Here is a 19,772-nt window from a genome sequence, read left to right on the forward strand (position 1 = left end):
TGTATTAACATTTGGAAAACTTAAGTATAGGAACCTATGAGAGAATAAGTTATAATTACCATCTCGCCATGTCTTCTCATAGTTTATTAGTTAAAGATACTGCTCTTTTAAAGGCATTTTTGTTATGCACTCTCTGTTTAGAAATTAACTTTATGCTCAGATGGATGTAGCAATTATCACATGCCATCATTTTTGGGTTTTTTTTAATGGGAGAGTTTTTACCAGAGTTCTTTGGCTGTAGAAATTAAACTTCATGCAAATAGAAGATAAATTTGATTGTAATGCAAACTGACTATCTTCTCATCTGCAAGTCTGTCATACTGATTATGCTGTATTGCAAACTGTGGTTTATGAATAGGTAATGCAAAAATGTGTGTACCTTTACAGATAAATAAATAATCTTTCCTGGTGAATTTGAACTGAATTTGAAACAAAAGCTTCTCAGAATGCAAGCATTTCCCAATATCCAGCAGCGTTTTGGCCCCAGTCCTTTGGTTTGGGTTCATATAGAAATGAAGTCTCATTGCAAATCTTGAATTTATATCAACCTAGCATAAGGGCAAGGCAATAACATTTGCTCAGAACTGTATCTTTAAGCAGTGTTAACCCATGTATGTTGAACAATGCAGGGCTGATGTCCAGTATATATATATGTCTATTTATAAATAAATTAACAAATGCATGTCAGCTGTTGTGCACTGGGAACTGAGATTTCATTAACTCTAAATTACCTCATTTGATCATAAAAAGATTCTCTGAATTATTGCATAGTATTAGAGAAGATTTTTACCCTGTTAATATTGAAATATTTATATGAATAGTAAAACTTTTCCCATTCTGTTTTTCTGAAAGGAAAATCATTGCAGAAGAATAAAAATCCTAGGAGACTGTTACTACTGTGTATCAGGATTGACCCAGCCCAAAACAGATCATGCCCATTGCTGTGTTGAAATGGGACTGGATATGATTGACACTATCACGTAAGTATCAAGCATGGTGAACCCAGACAGGAGTGCTGCAACAGCTACTATGTTGTGTTCAGGAAGTGTGCTCTTAGAAAGACATCAATGTCTGTTAGCACTACTCACCTGGCAAGTCGCACTCTTGCACTCAGGCCACAGGACTCTGGTTTCAGGTATGGCCACTCTAGACATTGATTTTCCACTCCATTTAATCACTATAAGAAGTAAGTGTGCAAATTGAGTATGTAGAGGCACATACGTGTACTGAATAGGTGGCAAAAAGATAATTAGAGATAAGAAAATATACCCTATTGCCACATTGAAAGGACTCAAATGTGTTGCTTTGCAGTGGTAAACACTGCTCATTTAGCACACCGGTATGTAAAGTCAAAACAAGTCCTGATATGTGCCTGTTGTATATGTGTTTGCAGTCTCAGAATCATAGCCTGTTGATTATTCAATTTTAATGTAAAGTTTAAACCTTTCATTTATTCTGCTTTTCAGAAATGTAACATGAAATTTACTTTGCTGCTCAGATATTTGTTTATGCTTGAGAGGTCTACACTGATCATTATTTTGCCAAGGCAAAAAATATGGATGTGAGAGAAGTGTGAATGAGTATTTAGCAGAAGCTGGAGGTCTATTTCATTACGTAGGAGGGAAAGGATAAAGATGGAAAATTTCTTCACTACTGTATTGCCCACTTCTCCTTTTCATTTGCCAAACATACAGAGCATGAAAAGTTGGGTAAATTAATTAATTTTCTCCCTTATTCAGTGCAAGTTCATCACATTTGTAAGCATTGTAAAATTGACAAAATACTTTTTAATCTCTTAATTTATAATTTCTGATAGTCTTTGATAATATAAAATCCTAAAAAAATATGTGTATTCTTTCAGCATTATCTGGTATCTCCATTTATAAGGAAGCCCTAATCTTTGGAAACATAATTAGATGTACAGGACTTGTACACATTTTTCAAAAGCCTTTTGGTTTGTTTGGGGTTTTTTAAATTCCTGGAAAGCAATAGATGATGCTGTCATTCTCTTTTAAACCTAGCATTGTTCTTTAATTCATTAGTTGTGCTGTATTTCATGTATACAAATAAGGTATTAGTATAGCTGTTGGAACTTTCCTCTTTAGAATGTTTCAGTTTTACTATTAGAAGTGAACATGTTCCCTTTTTAGAGTATATTTTATTGACTACTCACATGATAATGCAAACTTGGAAAAGGAGTTGAATTAGAAAAGAATGAACTGGGGCTGTTCAGTGTGCAGAAGAGAAGGCTCAGAGGTGTTCTTATCAATGTAGACAAATACCTAGAGTGAAGGAGTAAAGAAGACAAAGCCAAACTTTTCTCAGTGACATCCAGCACCAGCACGAGAGGAAATGGGCACAAACCCAAGTGTAAGAAATTTAATTTCATTAGAGAAAAGCTTTTTTTTACTGTGCAGGTAATCAGATACTCAAGAGATTCCACTGAAAAGTTGTGGCATTTATGCCCTCAGAGAGATTTAAACCCAGCTGGGCTGCAGTTCTGGACATCCTTCTGTAGCTGACTGTTCTCTGAGCAAATATGTTGGTCTAGGTGATTTCCAGAGCCCCTTGCAGCATCAGTAACTTTGCAATTTTATGTGGATGAGCTGTAGTATGTTATCTAGGCATGTTTAGTCACAGGTTATAGTAGAAGATAACTGGCCATTTCAGATTTAATTTTTTAAAGAATTCACAAATTTTAGGTCCTTTGTATAGTTAGTGGTCAGGGCATGGTGGAGAGCAAGATGAGCAAGAGGCAAGGTTTCAAGATAATGCCAGATCTACTTAAGGTTGTTTGATGGCTAGGGATATATTCTGCATTCTTTGTGTATAAGCACAAATAGTGTCTTTCCTTCCCAGAAACTGAAGTTAGAAGATAGACTCCCCAGACTAATTAGTTTTAAAATGTGTTTAGTAAATGAAAAAGAGAAATCAGGAGCTTCTGACAGTGAAGTTGGAAAGCATTTTATATTGTATTGGTATGATTATTAAGCTTTGTTTATCAGCTCCATGAGACAGAAAGTCACATACCCCTTTCATGCAGAGGTGGATGCCAGCTGGTAGTCTTTTTAAAGTCTATTCACTTTATCATAAAATTCAGGTCTTGGCATTATAAATTTATGCTTGGAATTGTTCATCCCTAGTGATAAGTTTGTCATGTTGTCTGGGCTGAATAAATAAATAAATAAAATCACTTGGACTATGATTCATGGGATGGATCTGTCAAAAGTTTCCATTCCAGAGATATGTACTAACAAGAGATGGGTTCTTTTTCTGGAAAATCAAGGAATAGAAACTTCCATGTCTGATTGTTGGTTCTGTGATTGAACTGAGTTGAATGTGTTCACATAAACTGATACATTTCATTCTCTTAATGTTCTGCGTAACTGTTATCCTTCAATATGGTGCTGAAAATTATGTTCTCTCATCTGAGAACATAATTTTCAAAGTATCATAAAATAATTATAATTTTCACAATTTCATCCACCTTCTTCAAAGTGTTTTCTTGAAGGGAACATAACCAAAATAATTATGGGACAAGGTTTTTATTCTTAAAAACTGACAAAACAGATAGTGTTATATTCTGATTTTATTCCAAAAGAACTTCTGCAGCCATTGTGTCAGTGCCTCAGCACAGGCCAGGTGTTTGTTCTATTTTAGAGTCAGTTAAACTGCCACGGCAATGAGTGAAGTGTTCAATACTACCAATGTTGCTCCTACCATAGGAGTTTTGATTGTCAGGCTTTTGCTAGTAATATAATTAAAATGATTATATTCATTAGTGCCTCTAATATGTCATGTGTTTTTCTAATGTGGCCGATGTCTTCACCTTGGTTATGAACATTGTGTTAGGCCAAGTCTCTCTTCACCTTGCTTAAATTGATTGCCACATTTGAAATTTCATTCTCATGTACTACAGTGTTTTACCTTCTAAATAAATATATTTGTTAGCTAACTGCCATGTAGCAAAGTTATGCCCAGCTAACAAAGCCTTTCCCTCCCTTTCTCCAAAAACTGTCTAGAGTTCTGTTTTAAGAAAGTGTTATGGGGGAAATTATACACATTCTTCCTAGTTTTGTCTTTCCTTAGACAGCACTTCATCAGTAGATACAAATTGTATTAAACAATTTTTTGGCTCAGTACAGCAGCTCCTCTTTGGAGATGAAATGTGTTGAAATGACGCACCTATTTACCTGCATTCTGTAATGTGGCGGAGCAAGAGATAATCTGTAATGTTTCCAATTGAAAATAAAGAGAGATTCTGAGTGACCAGTATGTAAATACTATATTTTGGACTGGTTCAAAATACTCAGGTAAACATTCATAAACTTTTCAAAACTTTAATGGAATCCATAATCATTCCTGTTGTCACACAGACAGTACATTTTCATGATGCTGCTTCTGTTAAAACATTAGTAGGATGCCATTTTAGTACTGACTCAGTGGGAATTGCATCATTAGCTGCATCACTGACTGTGTGTAGTAGCAGGGAGCATGGCACTGCAGGAGCACATCTGTGGATCACAGCAACTGCTGCTGACTGTTTTAGTCCAACCCACTGATACTGTGGTGAGGAGAGGAAGGTTACTTTAGAATAAGTGTCATCTGACCTTCTGATTGAATGTTGTTGCTGCTTGTGGGCTTTGAAGAGGTCTGAAGGAAACTGAGGTCCATGAACTTTTAAGAACTGGGCAATCCAGTGGGGTTTATCAGCTATTTTCTGTGACACATAGGTGATTTTATCCTGAATGGATCATTCTACCTAATGTGAATGACTCCACCAGTCATCATGTAAAATCTCACAGATGGAAGCTGGGGAAATTTGCACCTGGGGAAATTTTTGCACTGGAGAGGTTGATGCTTGAACTGCCCCCTTTTAATGGGTTTGGCCATTGGTTGACCAAAAGCACCAGGAAAGGGAGAGGAACTATAGCAGCCCATTTGCCTAAGTCCAATGCAAATATCAAGATTTCCTGTGTGATTTTTGTCTGACGAAATAGACAGAAACATTAACTTCCCTAATGTCAACACTCTTTAAGCTTTTCCCCTGGTCATCCAAAAGTCCAGGGTCTGGAAATGTTTGAACTGGCAGGAGTGAATTGATGTCAAGTTTTTAGAGAACCAGCAGCTGCATTTTTAAGAAACTGTCTACCAGTGGAAAAAGCTTTATCGGCTTGCACCTTTGCCAGAGCAAGCCAGCAGCCCTTCAATAGCCCTGTCTCTCTGTCCTAATGCTCTGCAGCAGCTGAGCAATACTCTGGGGAAGTCTAGGTAATTGAACCAAAAATTATATCTATACCTTTAAGCAGGAAACATTAATTTCTGCTGGTATTTTTAGACCTAAGGAAAAGACCTAAGTAATTATAAGAAATGGCATGCAGAGTTTTTTTGTTTCAAACCAAATGCTCAGGAGCACAGGTCTGAAGCTGTTCTGCAGGCAATCTAAATTACTTTCATGCCTTCTAGCAGCACATAAAATACTTGTAGTTATGGAGGGAACTAAAATTTAAAGGCTTTGTAGGACACTTGAGCTGTCAGGATAGATGCCTTTTTTATTAGTCAGTTCCTTAGACTCTGAATACAATTTATTTAAAAAGAAAATGTTTTTTTGATTTCTATTTGTTTTTGAGCCTACTCTTATGTTAACACTTGGAAAACTTAAGTATAGGAACCAATGAGAGAATAATTTATAATTAATAATTTATTTGAAAAACTCCTTTTTTCCTGTTCCTGGATTGTTTGTGAAGTGCTGATATTGTCTCAGAAATGTATTTATAATTTAAAATACCTTACTGGATATTTTTGTGGTATTTTATTGTAGAAATGTTGAATCTGTTTAGAAACATGGTCATTTTACTGCTCTGAATTTAAATTTGAAGCCTCTTCTTTAAATATTACCTAATATTCCTCATTTCTGATAGTTCAGTGGGGTTTATTTATGGAAATTATCTGCATAAAGAGCACAAAGGTCTACAAGATAAACTCAAAAAATGTAATGAACTTCTCATGAGCTTTTTTTTCCTACTCAAATCTAACAATGATGAAAGCATCTCTGAAACACATTGTACCTTCTGAGGAAGATGTAGAAATGTATTCTCAGTTTATATTTTTGAAGAGTGACTATTTATGGAAAGGTTTTGCTCAAAACATAATGTTCTTTCAGGTTCTGCTTTATGGTTCATTGGTGCATTATACAGTTCAGCTTATTGAACAAGGAGTATGATCAGCCATGTTCTATTTCTCAGCTCATCATTTTTTAATTTACTTTTTGTTATTCTATTAACATTTCTAAAAGGAGACTAAATTTACCCCAGTCAGACAAAGAAATGTCAAAGCCTTGAGTGAACTTTATCCTTGTCTAGATTTCACTGTCTTTCCACATACATTTAGTCCGAGGTTTTTGGTTTTTTTTTAATGGTGGAGGAGGGAACCAACAAACAAAAAACCCACACTCATTTGTGAACAGAGAAACCCAAACATTTGCAGGTTTGTTAATTAAGATTATTATATAGGTTCTTAATTATGCAGGAGAACATAGGCAGACAAGGTGTAATCCTGAAGGGCTTTGTCTTGCAAGATGTGGGCTTGGTGTAAGGTCAATCTGTTAATGACACAATGCACATGCTCAGGTGAACGTACCAAGTGCAGTCTCTTCTTGTTACGTGGCTTATGGTATTAGGGTCCTTAATTTCTTCAAAGATCTGTCAAATCATGTGCACAACAAAACATTGTAACACTAGAATCCTTTTAGGACTCCTTGAAGTCATATTCAAGGCCTGACTGGGAACAGATACTGAGTGAGGGAGAGCTGACTTGCAGTGAGTAGGAATAGGACAAGGAAATATTTAATCTTTCAGAAAGCTGTGCATAAGCCTTTCTGTGCTGTTGCATAGAAAATGACTGAAAAATATGTTATGCCAAGATTCCCTGTGGAAATAAAAGAGATCTCCGTGTTACTGACATTAGTGATGGCTGACATGGAATGTAGATTCATAGGTGAAAGGTTTCTTATTTAAATTGAAGCCCAGTATCTTTGCTGCACATCCCACATCTTGATCTCTGCTCACCTTTCTGTTAATTTTATTTAAACAAGTACAACTTCTGAAATAGTTGAAAAGTCTTTCTAAAGGCATCTCTGCACAATCCAGTGTAACTGGTGACACTTGAAAAAAAAATTGTTCAATGAAGGCCAAGGGGAAATGATAAGTAGAGTCCTGTTTTAAGGTCTTCTTCTATTAAATGCATTGGAAAATTCAAATTAGGAAAGTCAAATAAAAATAAATTCTTACAGTGATAGTCAGTTTCCTTTATTCAGACATAGTATCACTTTCTGGACAGTAACTGCACTGCAGAATGACAGGTGTTTGTCTAACAGAAAGAGCTGAAAAAATCTATTTACAGTGTTATTAAATAACATGTAATATTTAAGACTGTTCGTTTCAAAGTGCCTTTTCAGTGTCACAACTTTGTGCAGAGTGCAAGTTGTAGCATGCCCTTCTTTCACAGAAATGAATAATCTTTCCTTATTGTGGCACAAAAAATATTTTTTTAATAACAATTTTGCAGATTAATTCATCCTTTACCAGCTATACAGTGAAAATCTCTGAACGTTAGATTTAATTTACAGGTGCAAGACTAGTCACAAGTTGTTGGGGTGCCACTCTTACAGGAGCTTTGGAAAGGTATTAGTGTTTATAATCACTCTGCTGTTCTTACAATAATTTATTACTTTTGTCATTTTCTTTGTCCTGTACTCTAGTAACTGGGTAATTGAACCAATTAGAACTTAGTAGATTGGAAATAATTATTTATACATTGACAATCTCAATCAGTGCTTTTTTTCTCACAGAACTGGTCAAGAAATTTAAAAATACTGATATTTTGGTTCAACAGTAATTAAAATATAACAAATAATTTTTTTTTGAATTGCAATTAAGGCTTTGAAACTAGTGAAGGTAGAGAACAGTACCTGAATATTCCGTTTCAGGTTTGTAAGACCCTTTCTATTTGGTCATGTATAAATATATGTGTTAATTTTGGGAGAAGAGAAAATGAAGAGCAGTCATCATCTAAATATTAATTCTGATGCTGTCCATTGCAGATCTGTTGCAGAAGCCACAGAGGTTGATCTCAACATGAGAGTTGGATTGCATACAGGCAGGGTGCTTTGTGGGGTCCTGGGTCTCCGAAAATGGCAATATGATGTCTGGTCAAATGATGTGACATTAGCTAATGTAATGGAAGCTGGAGGACTGCCTGGGTAAGTCTGAAAAAAAAATCGTAGGAAAAAAATAGAAAACTCTACGGGTGAAGAATTTCTTCCATTTTTTAAGGCATCTGCAAGGTAATTACTGTTGAGGAAAAGGATTGTATTTGGCAGGAGCAATCAATGTATTATGTGATTTATCCTGTGTAATTTTCCAAATTATCTTGATATTTGTATACGTAATATGTTATATTAGAAGTAAAACATTTTAAAACAAAATTGTTTTTAGAAGTTGCTGAATCGAAAAAGTAGGAATGAGACAATATTACGAATGTAAGAATGCTAGACTTTGATCATTTCATGGTACAAAAGTAAACCCTGTAGCCATTCCAGGAATTTTTTACCCTTACACACCTCTATATTTTGAGAGGGGAGGGGGATGCCTTGCTCCTTTTACATGGCCAGATTTCCAACACTAGTTGTATGGTAAAGAAAAGACATAACAGTTTATGAACTCAGATATTGATGACATTTGCAAATGATACAGTAGCACATAAACCTGCAGCCAACCCATGGGGCATGTCCTGGAACTTGAAGTACTCATTGCACAGCCTTGGACACAATTTAAATACACACGGTGAACATTTGCAAAGGTGCATGGGTGTTCTGTGTGTAGCTCACATTTTGACTAGGACCTGCCATACTGTTTTTGATTTTTGTGAGATCTTGATTGCTACACAGAAGGACAAAGGAACCAATTGATTTTTTTAGTGATAATGATAAATATTAATTTATTACATACATCTACTTTAGATAATTTTGGCAGTGTATTTTATACATTATCTTAAAGTTACCCAGTGGAAAAAAATCTGAACACATGTTTATAGAGGAAAGCAGTAAAATTTTTTCAGATACCTTTTCTGAAGACATTTCAAATATATGGGATCTTTCAGGAGAAAATGTGAAAACTTTTTCAGGATAAGAAAACCCAAAAATAATATTAAAGATTGGTGTATTGCCAAAACAATGTGAGTCAGAAAGATGCCTCTGAAACAGAGTGGGTGAATAATGTGAGTCAGGGATGTGAAGTGAAACAGAAAAAGAAGTTTCTGCTTTATACACAAGAGAGATTTGGATTCTGATGTCACAAGTTTCAAACAGCAGGATGTTTTTCCAAGCTGCCATTGAGGTAAAAACTTAAGAAAGCCACACAATGTAGAAGATCATGTGCAGACACTCTACAAAACAGCAAATCTGCAGGTGTTTGGATAGGCAACAGTTATCTTTCTGTTCACTTTGCCTAAGTTTAGAAAATGCATGTAATAGAATTTTTTTCTATGCTCAATTTGGCTAAAAGAACAAAACATAACTCTTTTTTTTTTTCATCAAACCTATGTCTTGCATGTAAATTGACCTGTTGATCTCTTTATGAACTTCTGTACAGGAGTGTATTTTGGTAGCAAGAAGCTCATAATCTTTGCTTTAAACAATAATGTCTAATTTTCTCTCCAGGAAAGTTCACATTACAAAGACCACCTTAGAGTGCCTAAATGGGGACTACGAGGTAGAACCAGGATACGGTCATGAAAGGAATAGTTTCTTGAAGAAGCATAATATTGAAACATATTTTATTGTGCCATCCCATCGTAGGAAGGTATGCTTATTCAGTGATATGTTTTCATAATTTAAAAACTGTTCTGTGCTATTCTGAAGGCAGAGACAGTGCTAGAGACAATGTTTTGTTGTTTGTTTTTTATTCCTGAAAGTTCTTCAAGGCCCAGCAGTTTAACTCTTGAAGGCCCAGCAGTTGCCCTTTACTCAAAATGGTAACATTTTGAATTTCAGCATGTGGTGAGGTGATGACAGTGGTTTTCCCACAGGTGTGACTACAAGTCACACCTTTCCTCTTCAACTGGTTACTGAGCGCAGTCTTTTGTTCTACTGAAAAATGTTTCTTATGACTGCAGTAGGAGTCTTGAAATTCCATAACTGTTGTTTAAACATTTTCAATCTTGTAAACCTTTTCTACATCACAAGGCTTATCTTTGAAGTAATCTATCATAACATGATAACAGGCCAAGAGAAATTTTATTGCCTTTTATGTCAGCCAGAGAATTTGGGATACAGATTTTTGCACCCTTATCTTCTGAAACTCTGTGCAAATAAGTTTAATTCAGAGATTTTAACCTTCAAGGGTACAAAGGGGAAAATTATTTTACCCAATTCTGAAAGTATTGGTCAGGTTTTAAAGTGATGTCTTTATACACACCAGGTTTTAAGCTGTCAAAACTCCATATTTGAGGGTTTTAACCATCAAGTGTCTGAGAAAAACACAACCGCAAAGAAACAGGTCATCTTGAATTTCATATCTCCGATCAGTTTTTTGGCCTTAATTTGATGACTGTCTGAGTTTTCATGAAAATGTTGGGAGTCCAGTTACCAGGGTCATTTGATTCTGGGATTGAAAACCCATTGTTTTATTCTGGAAAGGCTGCTGCAAGAGTGATTTTATGTACTTCCTCTGAAGCATCTTCTTATTAGAGAGATGGAGTTTTCTCATGCACTATGAAAATCATGCAATTTCACATTTTGTTCCTCTGGTATATTGCTGTGGTGTGTTCTTAAGTTCGTTAGTTTGCTCCCCCCATTTTCTGTATTACTTCCTGCTGCTACCCTGCCAGTTATGTTGCTATGGAAATTAAACTGCTCCTCCCTTGGTTTCTCTTATAAAGTGAAAGTTGTTTCCTCCTTGGGGTCAGTCAATCACTCTTTTTCTCCTCCCAGGTTTCGAGAATTTTCTTTTCTCTGGGAGGTATGGTTGGCTGTAGCCCCGGAGCCCCTCCTATGATTTATAACAGTTGGTTACTTTAGTATATCAGTTATGTTTCGTACCTCCAAATATGTATTTCTATTGGATAGCCGGGTTTCCCTGCCTTCTTCCCCCCTTTTCCCTTAAAACCCTCTCCTGCCCCTTGTTCGGGGCCATTTGCTGGGTGTTTTCCCCTCTTTGTTGGTTCTTCTGTAATAAACCGACAGTTTACCCCCAGCAAGTGGTCGCCTCCTAATTCGTCTCTCACCGCGCTGCTCCGAGCTATCAGCCAGCTCAGCCTGAGGCCAAAGCCGCCGAGGGGGGCTGTTTTCTGATGCGCAGGGGCCCTGGCCTTCGCCCCTCACCAGATAGCCGGATTCCAGGGCCGTTCACGCCCCCGCGCAGTATATATGATTAAATTCAGTTTTAGATAATATGAAAGAAAACAGTTGGAAAACCAACTGTGGGTTAAATTCTGTTTTGGCAGTCAGTGAGATTGCTTTTTGGTGGCTTTCTTGAAATCAGTACTAGCATTTTTTAGGAAATCAGTATTTCCTAAATTAATCAATCCAAATAAGGAAGAAAATGAAAGGAAGAGTTTATTCAAGGTATTATTGCTGCTAGATTGTCTTGGTTTTCTTTTGTTTTCACTCCTTCAGCATTATGTATAATTTCATTTTTATGTTATAATTTATCAGGTTTCATTTCATATTAAGGAAATAAACAGTAGAAATTCAGGAAATTGTTCCATTTATTGGTGCCAAAAGACAAGGAGAGACAAAAGGGAATTAGTGTGACTTTTACATAGAAAAGCTGTGTTGTGTCAATTCTGCTACAAAAAACAGTGATTGAGGAACAGAAGCTTGACAATCACATATGGAAGGAAGCCAGGTCAATACATGTTTAATGTGCAAGAGTGAGAGTCTACTGCTGTGAGAGCACACATTTCTTTGTCTTTGGAAGATCGCTGAGAAACTGCTGGTGATTGGTAAGAAAGGACTGCTTGGTTTGTCATCAGCTACACAAACCCAGATGCCACCTTACCCATGGGTGTCACTGAAGAGTCTGTGGAAATGGAAGAGGCTGCTCCACAGCTTGGCTAACATTAGCTCTCCAGCATGCATCAATGGCATGTCAGCCAAGAAAAATCCTTCATGAATTTTACTGGTGTTGACTGGTTTCTCCACTGGGCTCGCAGGTCAATCAGCATGCCACTTTGCTGCTTGTCACAGTCCATCACAGCTATGCCCAGTCTTTGTACACTTGCATGCTGATCACTGACCACAAGCTACATAATAGCATATTTGCCTTCTAAATAAACACCTGCTGTTCAGTCCTAGCCCAATTTATTCACTGCCTCTTTAGAGACATAAAAATAGAAGGCTACCCATGAAGCACAGGCAAGACAGAGTTTTATCTGGTGAATGCAGGTATTCTCTAGTTTAATATAGCATTCCTTCCTCTTGAACCTCGGCAGCTGAAAAGCAGTTTTTATTATATATCATCTCTGACATTAACATGAGCTGACTCAGGAAGGTATGATACCAAGTGGAATGAAAATCAATGTTATGAGCAACAGACGACCAAGAATATGTTGAATTTGAAGCAAAACTAAGATCACTTGGAGTTTTGTTAAACATTATTTGTTTAACAAAGAAGACACATGCCCCATATTCTTCTATGTTTGGTCTGACAGGAAAATTTTTCATCCCTGTCACTCTAGCCAAGAATGATAATAACAGTGTAACATGACTCATTCATGTACCAGTTACATTTTAAATATGAACAAATTATAAATTATTCCCATCTTTTAAATCTTCCATTGAATTAGCTAACTTTTGTGATCTGATCGGCTTGCTGGTTTAGCGTGAGGGCACCACTAAGCAGCCACTGCAGGAATAAATTTCTTTTTGTTACAGTTTTTATTTTGGTAAAGAATGTATTAGTCTATTATTATCTATTAGTCTATGCAGTCAACAGCTTATTGTCCACCTGGAGACCAGTGAAAAAGGGTGTCCCACAGTGGTCAGTGTTGAGGCCAATACTGTTCATCATCCTTGTCAATCAGCAAGTTTGCTGATGACACCAAGCTGTGTAGAGCAGTCAACACACTGGAAGGAAGGGATGCCATCTAGAGGGACCTGGGCAGGCTTGAGAGGTGGGGCTGTGTGAACCTCATGAAGCTCAATAAAGGCAGCAACAGCTGGCTTGGGGCAATCTTAGGTACACCTACAGGTTGGTGAGAATGACTGAGAATACACTAAGGATAAGAACTTGGGAGCGATGAAAACTCAACATGAGCTGGTAGTGTATGCTCACAGCCCAGAAAGCCAAGAGTGCCTTGAGCTGCCTTAAAAGGAGAGTAGCCAGCAAGTGAAAGGAGATGATTCTGGCTCTCTACTTGGCTCTGTAAGACCCCACCTGCAGTTCTGTTTTGGTACCCCCATCATAAGTTCCTTCCTCCAACAAGGAACTGTTGGAGCAAGTCCAAAGGAGGACAATAAAGTTGACAAGCAGACTGGAGCACCTCCCCCACAGAGACAGGTAGAGAAAATCGGGGCTCTTCAGCCTGGAGAAGAGAAGGTTGTGTGGAGACATCACAGCAATTTCCAGTATCTGAAGGGAGCCTACAGGGAAGCCAGAGAGAGACTCTTCGGCAGGAGCTGTAATGATAGGTCAAGGAGTAATGGCTTCCAACTGAAAAAGAGTTAGTTATGTTACTTGTTAGAAAGAAATACTTTACTGTGATGGTGGAAACAGCTTGCCCAGAGAATCTGTGCATGCTCCAGCCCTGAGTGTTCAACAACAGTTTGGATGGGGCTTTTAAAAACTGGTCTAGTGGAAGGTGTCCCTGCCTACAGTAGGGGTTTGGAAGTAGATGATCGTTAAGGTTCCTTCCAACCCAAACCATTTTATGATTCCATTATTATTGTTATTATTAGGTAATATTTATGCATAATTGACTGGATTACATTCAGCTTCTAAACACACTTATATAATGAATCTGATTTCCACAGGCAGAATTTTTTTAATTAAAAATAATTTTTTTGCTGATTTTCATAGTTAAAAACTTACGCAAAAGTGCTTTTTTTCTTACATGTTCCCTGATACATACCCTGATAAAGTTACTAACTTTTTAAAAGCCATCACATTTCTCTTAAGTAAAGTTTGATTATATCTTCTTGATATTAATACTTACAATCACGAGACAAAAATACTGCCTTGAGAGAAAATTTGAAAATTTTGATTTATGTAAGTAAACGCAAATCTGACCATAGACACGAATGCCTTGGGCTTTTAAAGGAGATTTGATCCAGATAGAAAAACATATATATTTCTATTTAATATATAAAATTGAATATATTAAATATTCACAAGATTCATACTTGTGAAACATGATTATTCTCTTCGTTTCAAAAAATTCTAACTTTGTGAAGTATAGTAAATATTACTTTACATGGATTTTATTTCAAGAAAAAAAAAATCTAGGCCATATCTCTTCATCTCAGAGCCCCTTACAAGAACTTTATAACTGTTTAGACCAGTTAAATAACTTTTTCTATTAATGATTTCTTGGTAACCCACCTGACTAATCCAGCAGTTGAGAGACAGGGCTCCACTTAGGTGCAAGCAAGAAGTCATTTATTGTAAAGTTGTGAAATCATGAAGTCATCTATTCTATCTAAAGCTCGGTTTATATATTCTCATAGCTTTGAATAAAATTTTCCACTGCCAAGCAATAATCACATTATTAATGTTACTTAGCAATATTGCTTAACCACAATCTTACAGGTGCAGTCTTACATGACTACCCTAAAACAAAGTACCACATTTCTTTTAGTTTCCTCCTTTACATTTCTATTTGATGTTTCCGTGGTTTCTGGCCTACAAGGGCCAAGATGTCCACACAATCCACCATCTCCATAGTACTCTCTGCTCCACTGCCCAGCTGCCTCCCCATATTGTGCCATGAGCAGCAATAAAGCTATGTCCAGGAATGGAGGTCATTGAGTGCAAAAATCATGGGGAAGTACTCTTGATACAATTTACAAATTATTCCTTTGTCTTCATAAGTGTCTCTTGGATTTTACAGTCTACCTCAAACATAATCAATAATTGCCTTCGAATAGATTGCAAAGCACCATCTGCAAAATTTCTTTTAATGCACTAGTGAGTTATTCACAGTGGAGTATTCAAATATATTAGTTGTCTTCTGTTTGTGGCAGTGTAAATCACATGCTATCTGGACCTACTATTTGAATAGCATGGAAAGATGGACAGTCATGAAAAATGAATGAAAGTGAGTACTATATCTGTTTGCCGTTCAGAAACTAGATTTTTCTCTGAAGAGATTGACACTTTTTCCTGCCTTAATATGTACATACAATGCCAGGCCAAGCAGTCTCAGTAAATTCTTTCTGTGGCTTGGATAGCCCTGCTTTCTTATCTGAAGTCTCTGAGCAATACTATGCCCACTCTGACAATCCAGGTGAAAACCACTTTTCTTTTTCTGAATCCTTATTTAGTTATCCAGCCAGAGGGAAGTGGATGGTGGTTAGAGGCATGGTGCTTTGTGTCCTGTCTGGTTTGCTGTGTTGAATCATGCCCTAAACATTCCAATTCAGATGGCTAAAACCAGGGGTTTTTTTGCCTAAAAACTAATCATAGCAAAAAAAAAAAAAAAAACAAAACAAAACAAAAAAAAACAAACCAAAACAGTAGTATATTTAAAAAGAGTAATTAAAGCAATGTTTCAGAAAGAGGAAATTTCTATTTTCAGTCTTTTGAATTTCAGGGAAAATTAGCTGAAAGATTGATGACTAAATAAGTAAATGCAGATTAACAGCATCCTTTGGAAAATTCTATTTAAAATGTAAAAACTCTTGAAATGTCAGAATTCTCTGGAGAAATTATCTACAATACACACCTGTGGCATAATTTATTGTCAACTGCAGATGGATTTAAAGCTCAAAAGGTTGATCACAATTTCTCTGACTCACGCCAAAACAGGGAGAAATTCAGAAAATTGAGATTCACACAGAACCACACAGAATCAACTAGGCTGGAAAAGACCTTTGAGATCATCAAGTCCAAGCTATGGCCAAGCACCATTATCCCTACTAGACCACAGCACTGAGTGCCACATCCAGTCCTTTCTTAAACACCTTGACAGCTTGTGACTCCACTACTACTCTGGGCAGCCCATTCCAATGCCCAATCACCCCTTCTGTATTTGTTTTAACTTGCATGCCACAGCTGCAAGAAAAGTGGCAAAGGCTGTCATATCACTTTAATATTTTGTTGTTTCATCTAGCATAAACTCATGAGATTGTAAGCATCCTGCATTGCAGTCCTTACACCACAGAGTAACAGGAAAACAAACAAATTTTTCATCAGTCTTCTTGAAAAGACAGTATTTTTTTCTTGGAGTACAGTCTTCTTTACTGATAATCAACGTAGCTTTGTTGCATGAAGCATTTGCCTTCTATATTATAATAAATAACTAGGCTCTATATTTCTCCATCACCAGCCAACAGGTTTTGTCTGCTTATGTCTTTCCTGTGGCTGATTCAATTCTTTTCCCCCCAGCATGGAATGAATATTATGCAATATAGCAGTCAGAAAACAACATAGATTCATGATGATATTTTTGCTTTGTATAGATGAAGTGCATAGTAACTGCCTGTGCTTGTCTTTTGACTTTATTGTTAATTTACTGTTAGCAACTGGAATGTTTCACAGGTTTTGCGATGCTTTCTATCATGTCTTAATAATATTCTAATTGAGCTTTTAACAGTGAAAGAATTTTATGCCTGTAATCCGTGTATTACTAGGAGTTTTTAATAGAAATGTATTGGATTTTGTCTGACTTGATTAAAAGAAGAAAAAGAAGGCTACAGAAGGAAGTAATTGAGTGATACGATAGGTCTAAAATTGCTGCACCTAATTTTTTTTTTAATTTATTACTTCCATTCAAAATGAAGTTCCATATGTATTTGTGGGAAATTTCTTTCTCTGCAAAATTAATTTGATTTAATCATTCTGGTTAAGTCTGAGGGAACATACTATTCAGTTCTCATATTGTGTTCTTTCTCCAATCTTGTAAAATTTGGTTTTTTCCACAGAGCGCTTATGTCCCAGTAAATCCAGCTGTATGCCTAACAGATCCCTAAGATTTTTTTGGCATCTGACTCTTCTAAAAATATTCTGTTTACTTTTTTTCAAGGAATTTTTATAGTTCTTCTAAGTTGTTCATTTTTTGGACAAATAGATTTTGATTATATTTTTACTTAAGTGACTGTATGCTTACCAGCCCTTATGGAGTGCTAGAGCTCTGACTCTTAAACTCTAAGTAGTGACAGAAAAAGAGATCTTCCCATTTAATGCAGGGGATATAAAAACTTTACCCACTACTCATAAAAACTCTTTCCTTTATTAGCACATTGCAAGCAAAAATGTATTTGACAAAATTCTTCTAATTTGAAATGCTGCCCGTCAGGCATCTGAGTCCATATCTGGGCACAAACTAAAGATTTCTTCTTTCAAACTGACAGCTACCCGTAGCTGCCGCTGCCACCATGACTGTGAGAGTCCAGGGGTGTTCTTTCTGCTCAGTGGGTTACAGCTTCTTCCAAGGAATTTAACTAGAGATCTGAATGCATAATTTGAGTGTTTCAGATTTTAACACCCTAGATATACCTTAGCAGAGTCAATTTAACAGGCACATAGCCATTTAATGGAAACTCTAGCTTGTATTTGGAGAGGGGCTGTTCTGTGCCTGAGACTTTGCATTGCTCAAGTTGTTGTAATAAACAAATCAAAACACTGGAAATAAATTGCTTGTGTTACTACCCAGCAAACACAAACAGAAGAAAATGTCTGTATTGCAAAGTATTTTGCTCTACATCCTCAGGACTGCTCCTGCTGTAGCTCTGAGGCTGCTGGTGCATCATCATCAGTGTGCAAGCCTTCAATTTGGGCTGTCATTGATAGAATTAGTTATGCGCTCCAGTATCGGTCTCTCTTTTTCTTCCTCCATAAATGTGGAATTTTACAAGGAAAGATGTAGGGCACTGGTAGAAGATATTTCTCTGTTTCTGATCTCCTAGACAAATTGGTTTTGCCTTTACAACTGCTAAAATCTTTCTACATCTGCGTCAAGAAAGTGGTTACACTATTCTGAATTTTAAAATTTAATCTTGCAGAAGCTATATTTTCTGGTAAAATTCCTAATACACTTTCTTATTGGATAACTGAGGTGTGATAAGTAAAATATATCATAAGGGCAGTAGAAAAAATATCTGATGATTTTCACTATCAGAAGATTGAAAAAAAAAACCAAAAAAATGTGCTCATCTATCTTAGGACAAAATGTCTTGAAGATAGTCATGGAACAAATATAACCACCAAGAGACATGGTCCTGCCTGCCTGAAGATAGAAAACACATACAGACACAGTGCTACAGCATTTATGGTTTCTGTAAATGTGTTTTGAATTACATAAGTATCTTCTTTTCCTTGCCAATTTATGCACTGAGGTTCAATATAGTCAGGGAAATAACAGTCTGCTGACATTTCTGAGAATCTCAGATGAGCACCAGTTAAGTACTTATCAGACTATTACATGACATTCAAACACTGGGGTTTTTTCACCAGGATTTGAATCAGTGCTTGTTTGTTTTCTGCATTCACAAAGCTGTATATAGTCCTGGCCGCTTTCAGAGTGCTCTGCTAGAAAAGTCCAGCTCTTAACCATATTTGTCAGCTGTGTTGCAGCAAACAAACAACCTTTTCTGAAATGATGAGCTAAATGAACAGTGAACAGAATTAGAGATGATCCCAAGGATCAAAAAAACATGAAAAAGTAAAATGCATTGACAAAATGAGCTATGAGCAAAATGGGAATGCTGCAGTCCAGCCTTTCCGGTAATGCTGGCCTGGAGCAAGATCAGAGGAAAAGCAGAGGGAAAGACGCTGGGGTTGGGTTTATTCATTTGGAGGGGATTTTTTAAGTCTGTTTTAACAGACTGTTTTGCATTTCCTGATTTTATCATAGACTTAGAGAAGAAGTTGAGATTACTTAAATATTTCACTGAGTTGACTGTGTCAAAAGTGTTGTTCTGCTGTAAAAGGAAGAATAAAAAAGGGATATGAGACGAAGATGAGAGAGAATTCCTTTTAATTTTAGATATTGTGTATATAGTAGTGGGATGAAAAATCCTCAGTCCCAGTGCAGAATCTACATGTCCTGAAACGACTAGATTAAAAAAACCAAAAACAAACCAACTAAAAAACACCTCAACCAATCAACCAAAATTATAAATAAAATTATATGGATCTGCTGAGAGCTGTCAGTGTGTCCAACTTGTGTGTATGCAGTGTCCTTTGAGTGGCCGTGCACTTGGCCAGCCATGAAGTACAGTAGCTACACAGTACGTGTGTTCACAAATATCCATAGCATTGCACACCAGCTGAATTTGGATGGGGCCTTTGGAGGTCAAGTGGTCATCCTCCTTGCTCAAAGCAGGGCTGGCTTTGCAGTCAGATCCACCTTTGATTAAGTGCTGTGTGTTTCCCTGACTGGCAGCCTCTTGAGGCATGATCATCCTCACAGGTAAACTTCTTTGTATCAAATCAGCATTTTCCTTGCTATAGACTCTATCCTTTGCATCTTGTTCTTTTTTCTGAGTAGTATTCAGGATTATTCTGGTTCTGTCTTCTCTGCAGTTACTACTTAAGTGGTTAAAGACAGCAAGT

The 19,772-nt window shown here is 36.7% G+C and overlaps 1 protein-coding gene across 2 annotated transcripts in view; it reads left to right on the top strand.

Moving 5' to 3' along the window:
- The window catches only part of ADCY1 (adenylate cyclase 1), a 160,430-nt gene that overhangs the window by 92,532 nt on the left and 48,126 nt on the right, over positions 1–19,772 (top strand). For both annotated transcript variants that reach the window (XR_010439149.1, XM_064705070.1), the window contains exons 5-7: positions 853–980; positions 8,102–8,260; positions 9,719–9,860. Coding sequence is in view for 1 of the 2 variants with exons in the window: in XM_064705070.1 (XP_064561140.1) it covers positions 853–980; positions 8,102–8,260; positions 9,719–9,860 (429 nt within the window). In the remaining variant the exon portion in view is untranslated. The remainder of the gene's footprint in view (positions 1–852; positions 981–8,101; positions 8,261–9,718; positions 9,861–19,772) is intronic.

The sequence above is a fragment of the Zonotrichia leucophrys genome, chromosome 2, assembly GCF_028769735.1.
Source record: "Zonotrichia leucophrys gambelii isolate GWCS_2022_RI chromosome 2, RI_Zleu_2.0, whole genome shotgun sequence".
NCBI lineage: Eukaryota > Metazoa > Chordata > Aves > Passeriformes > Passerellidae > Zonotrichia > Zonotrichia leucophrys.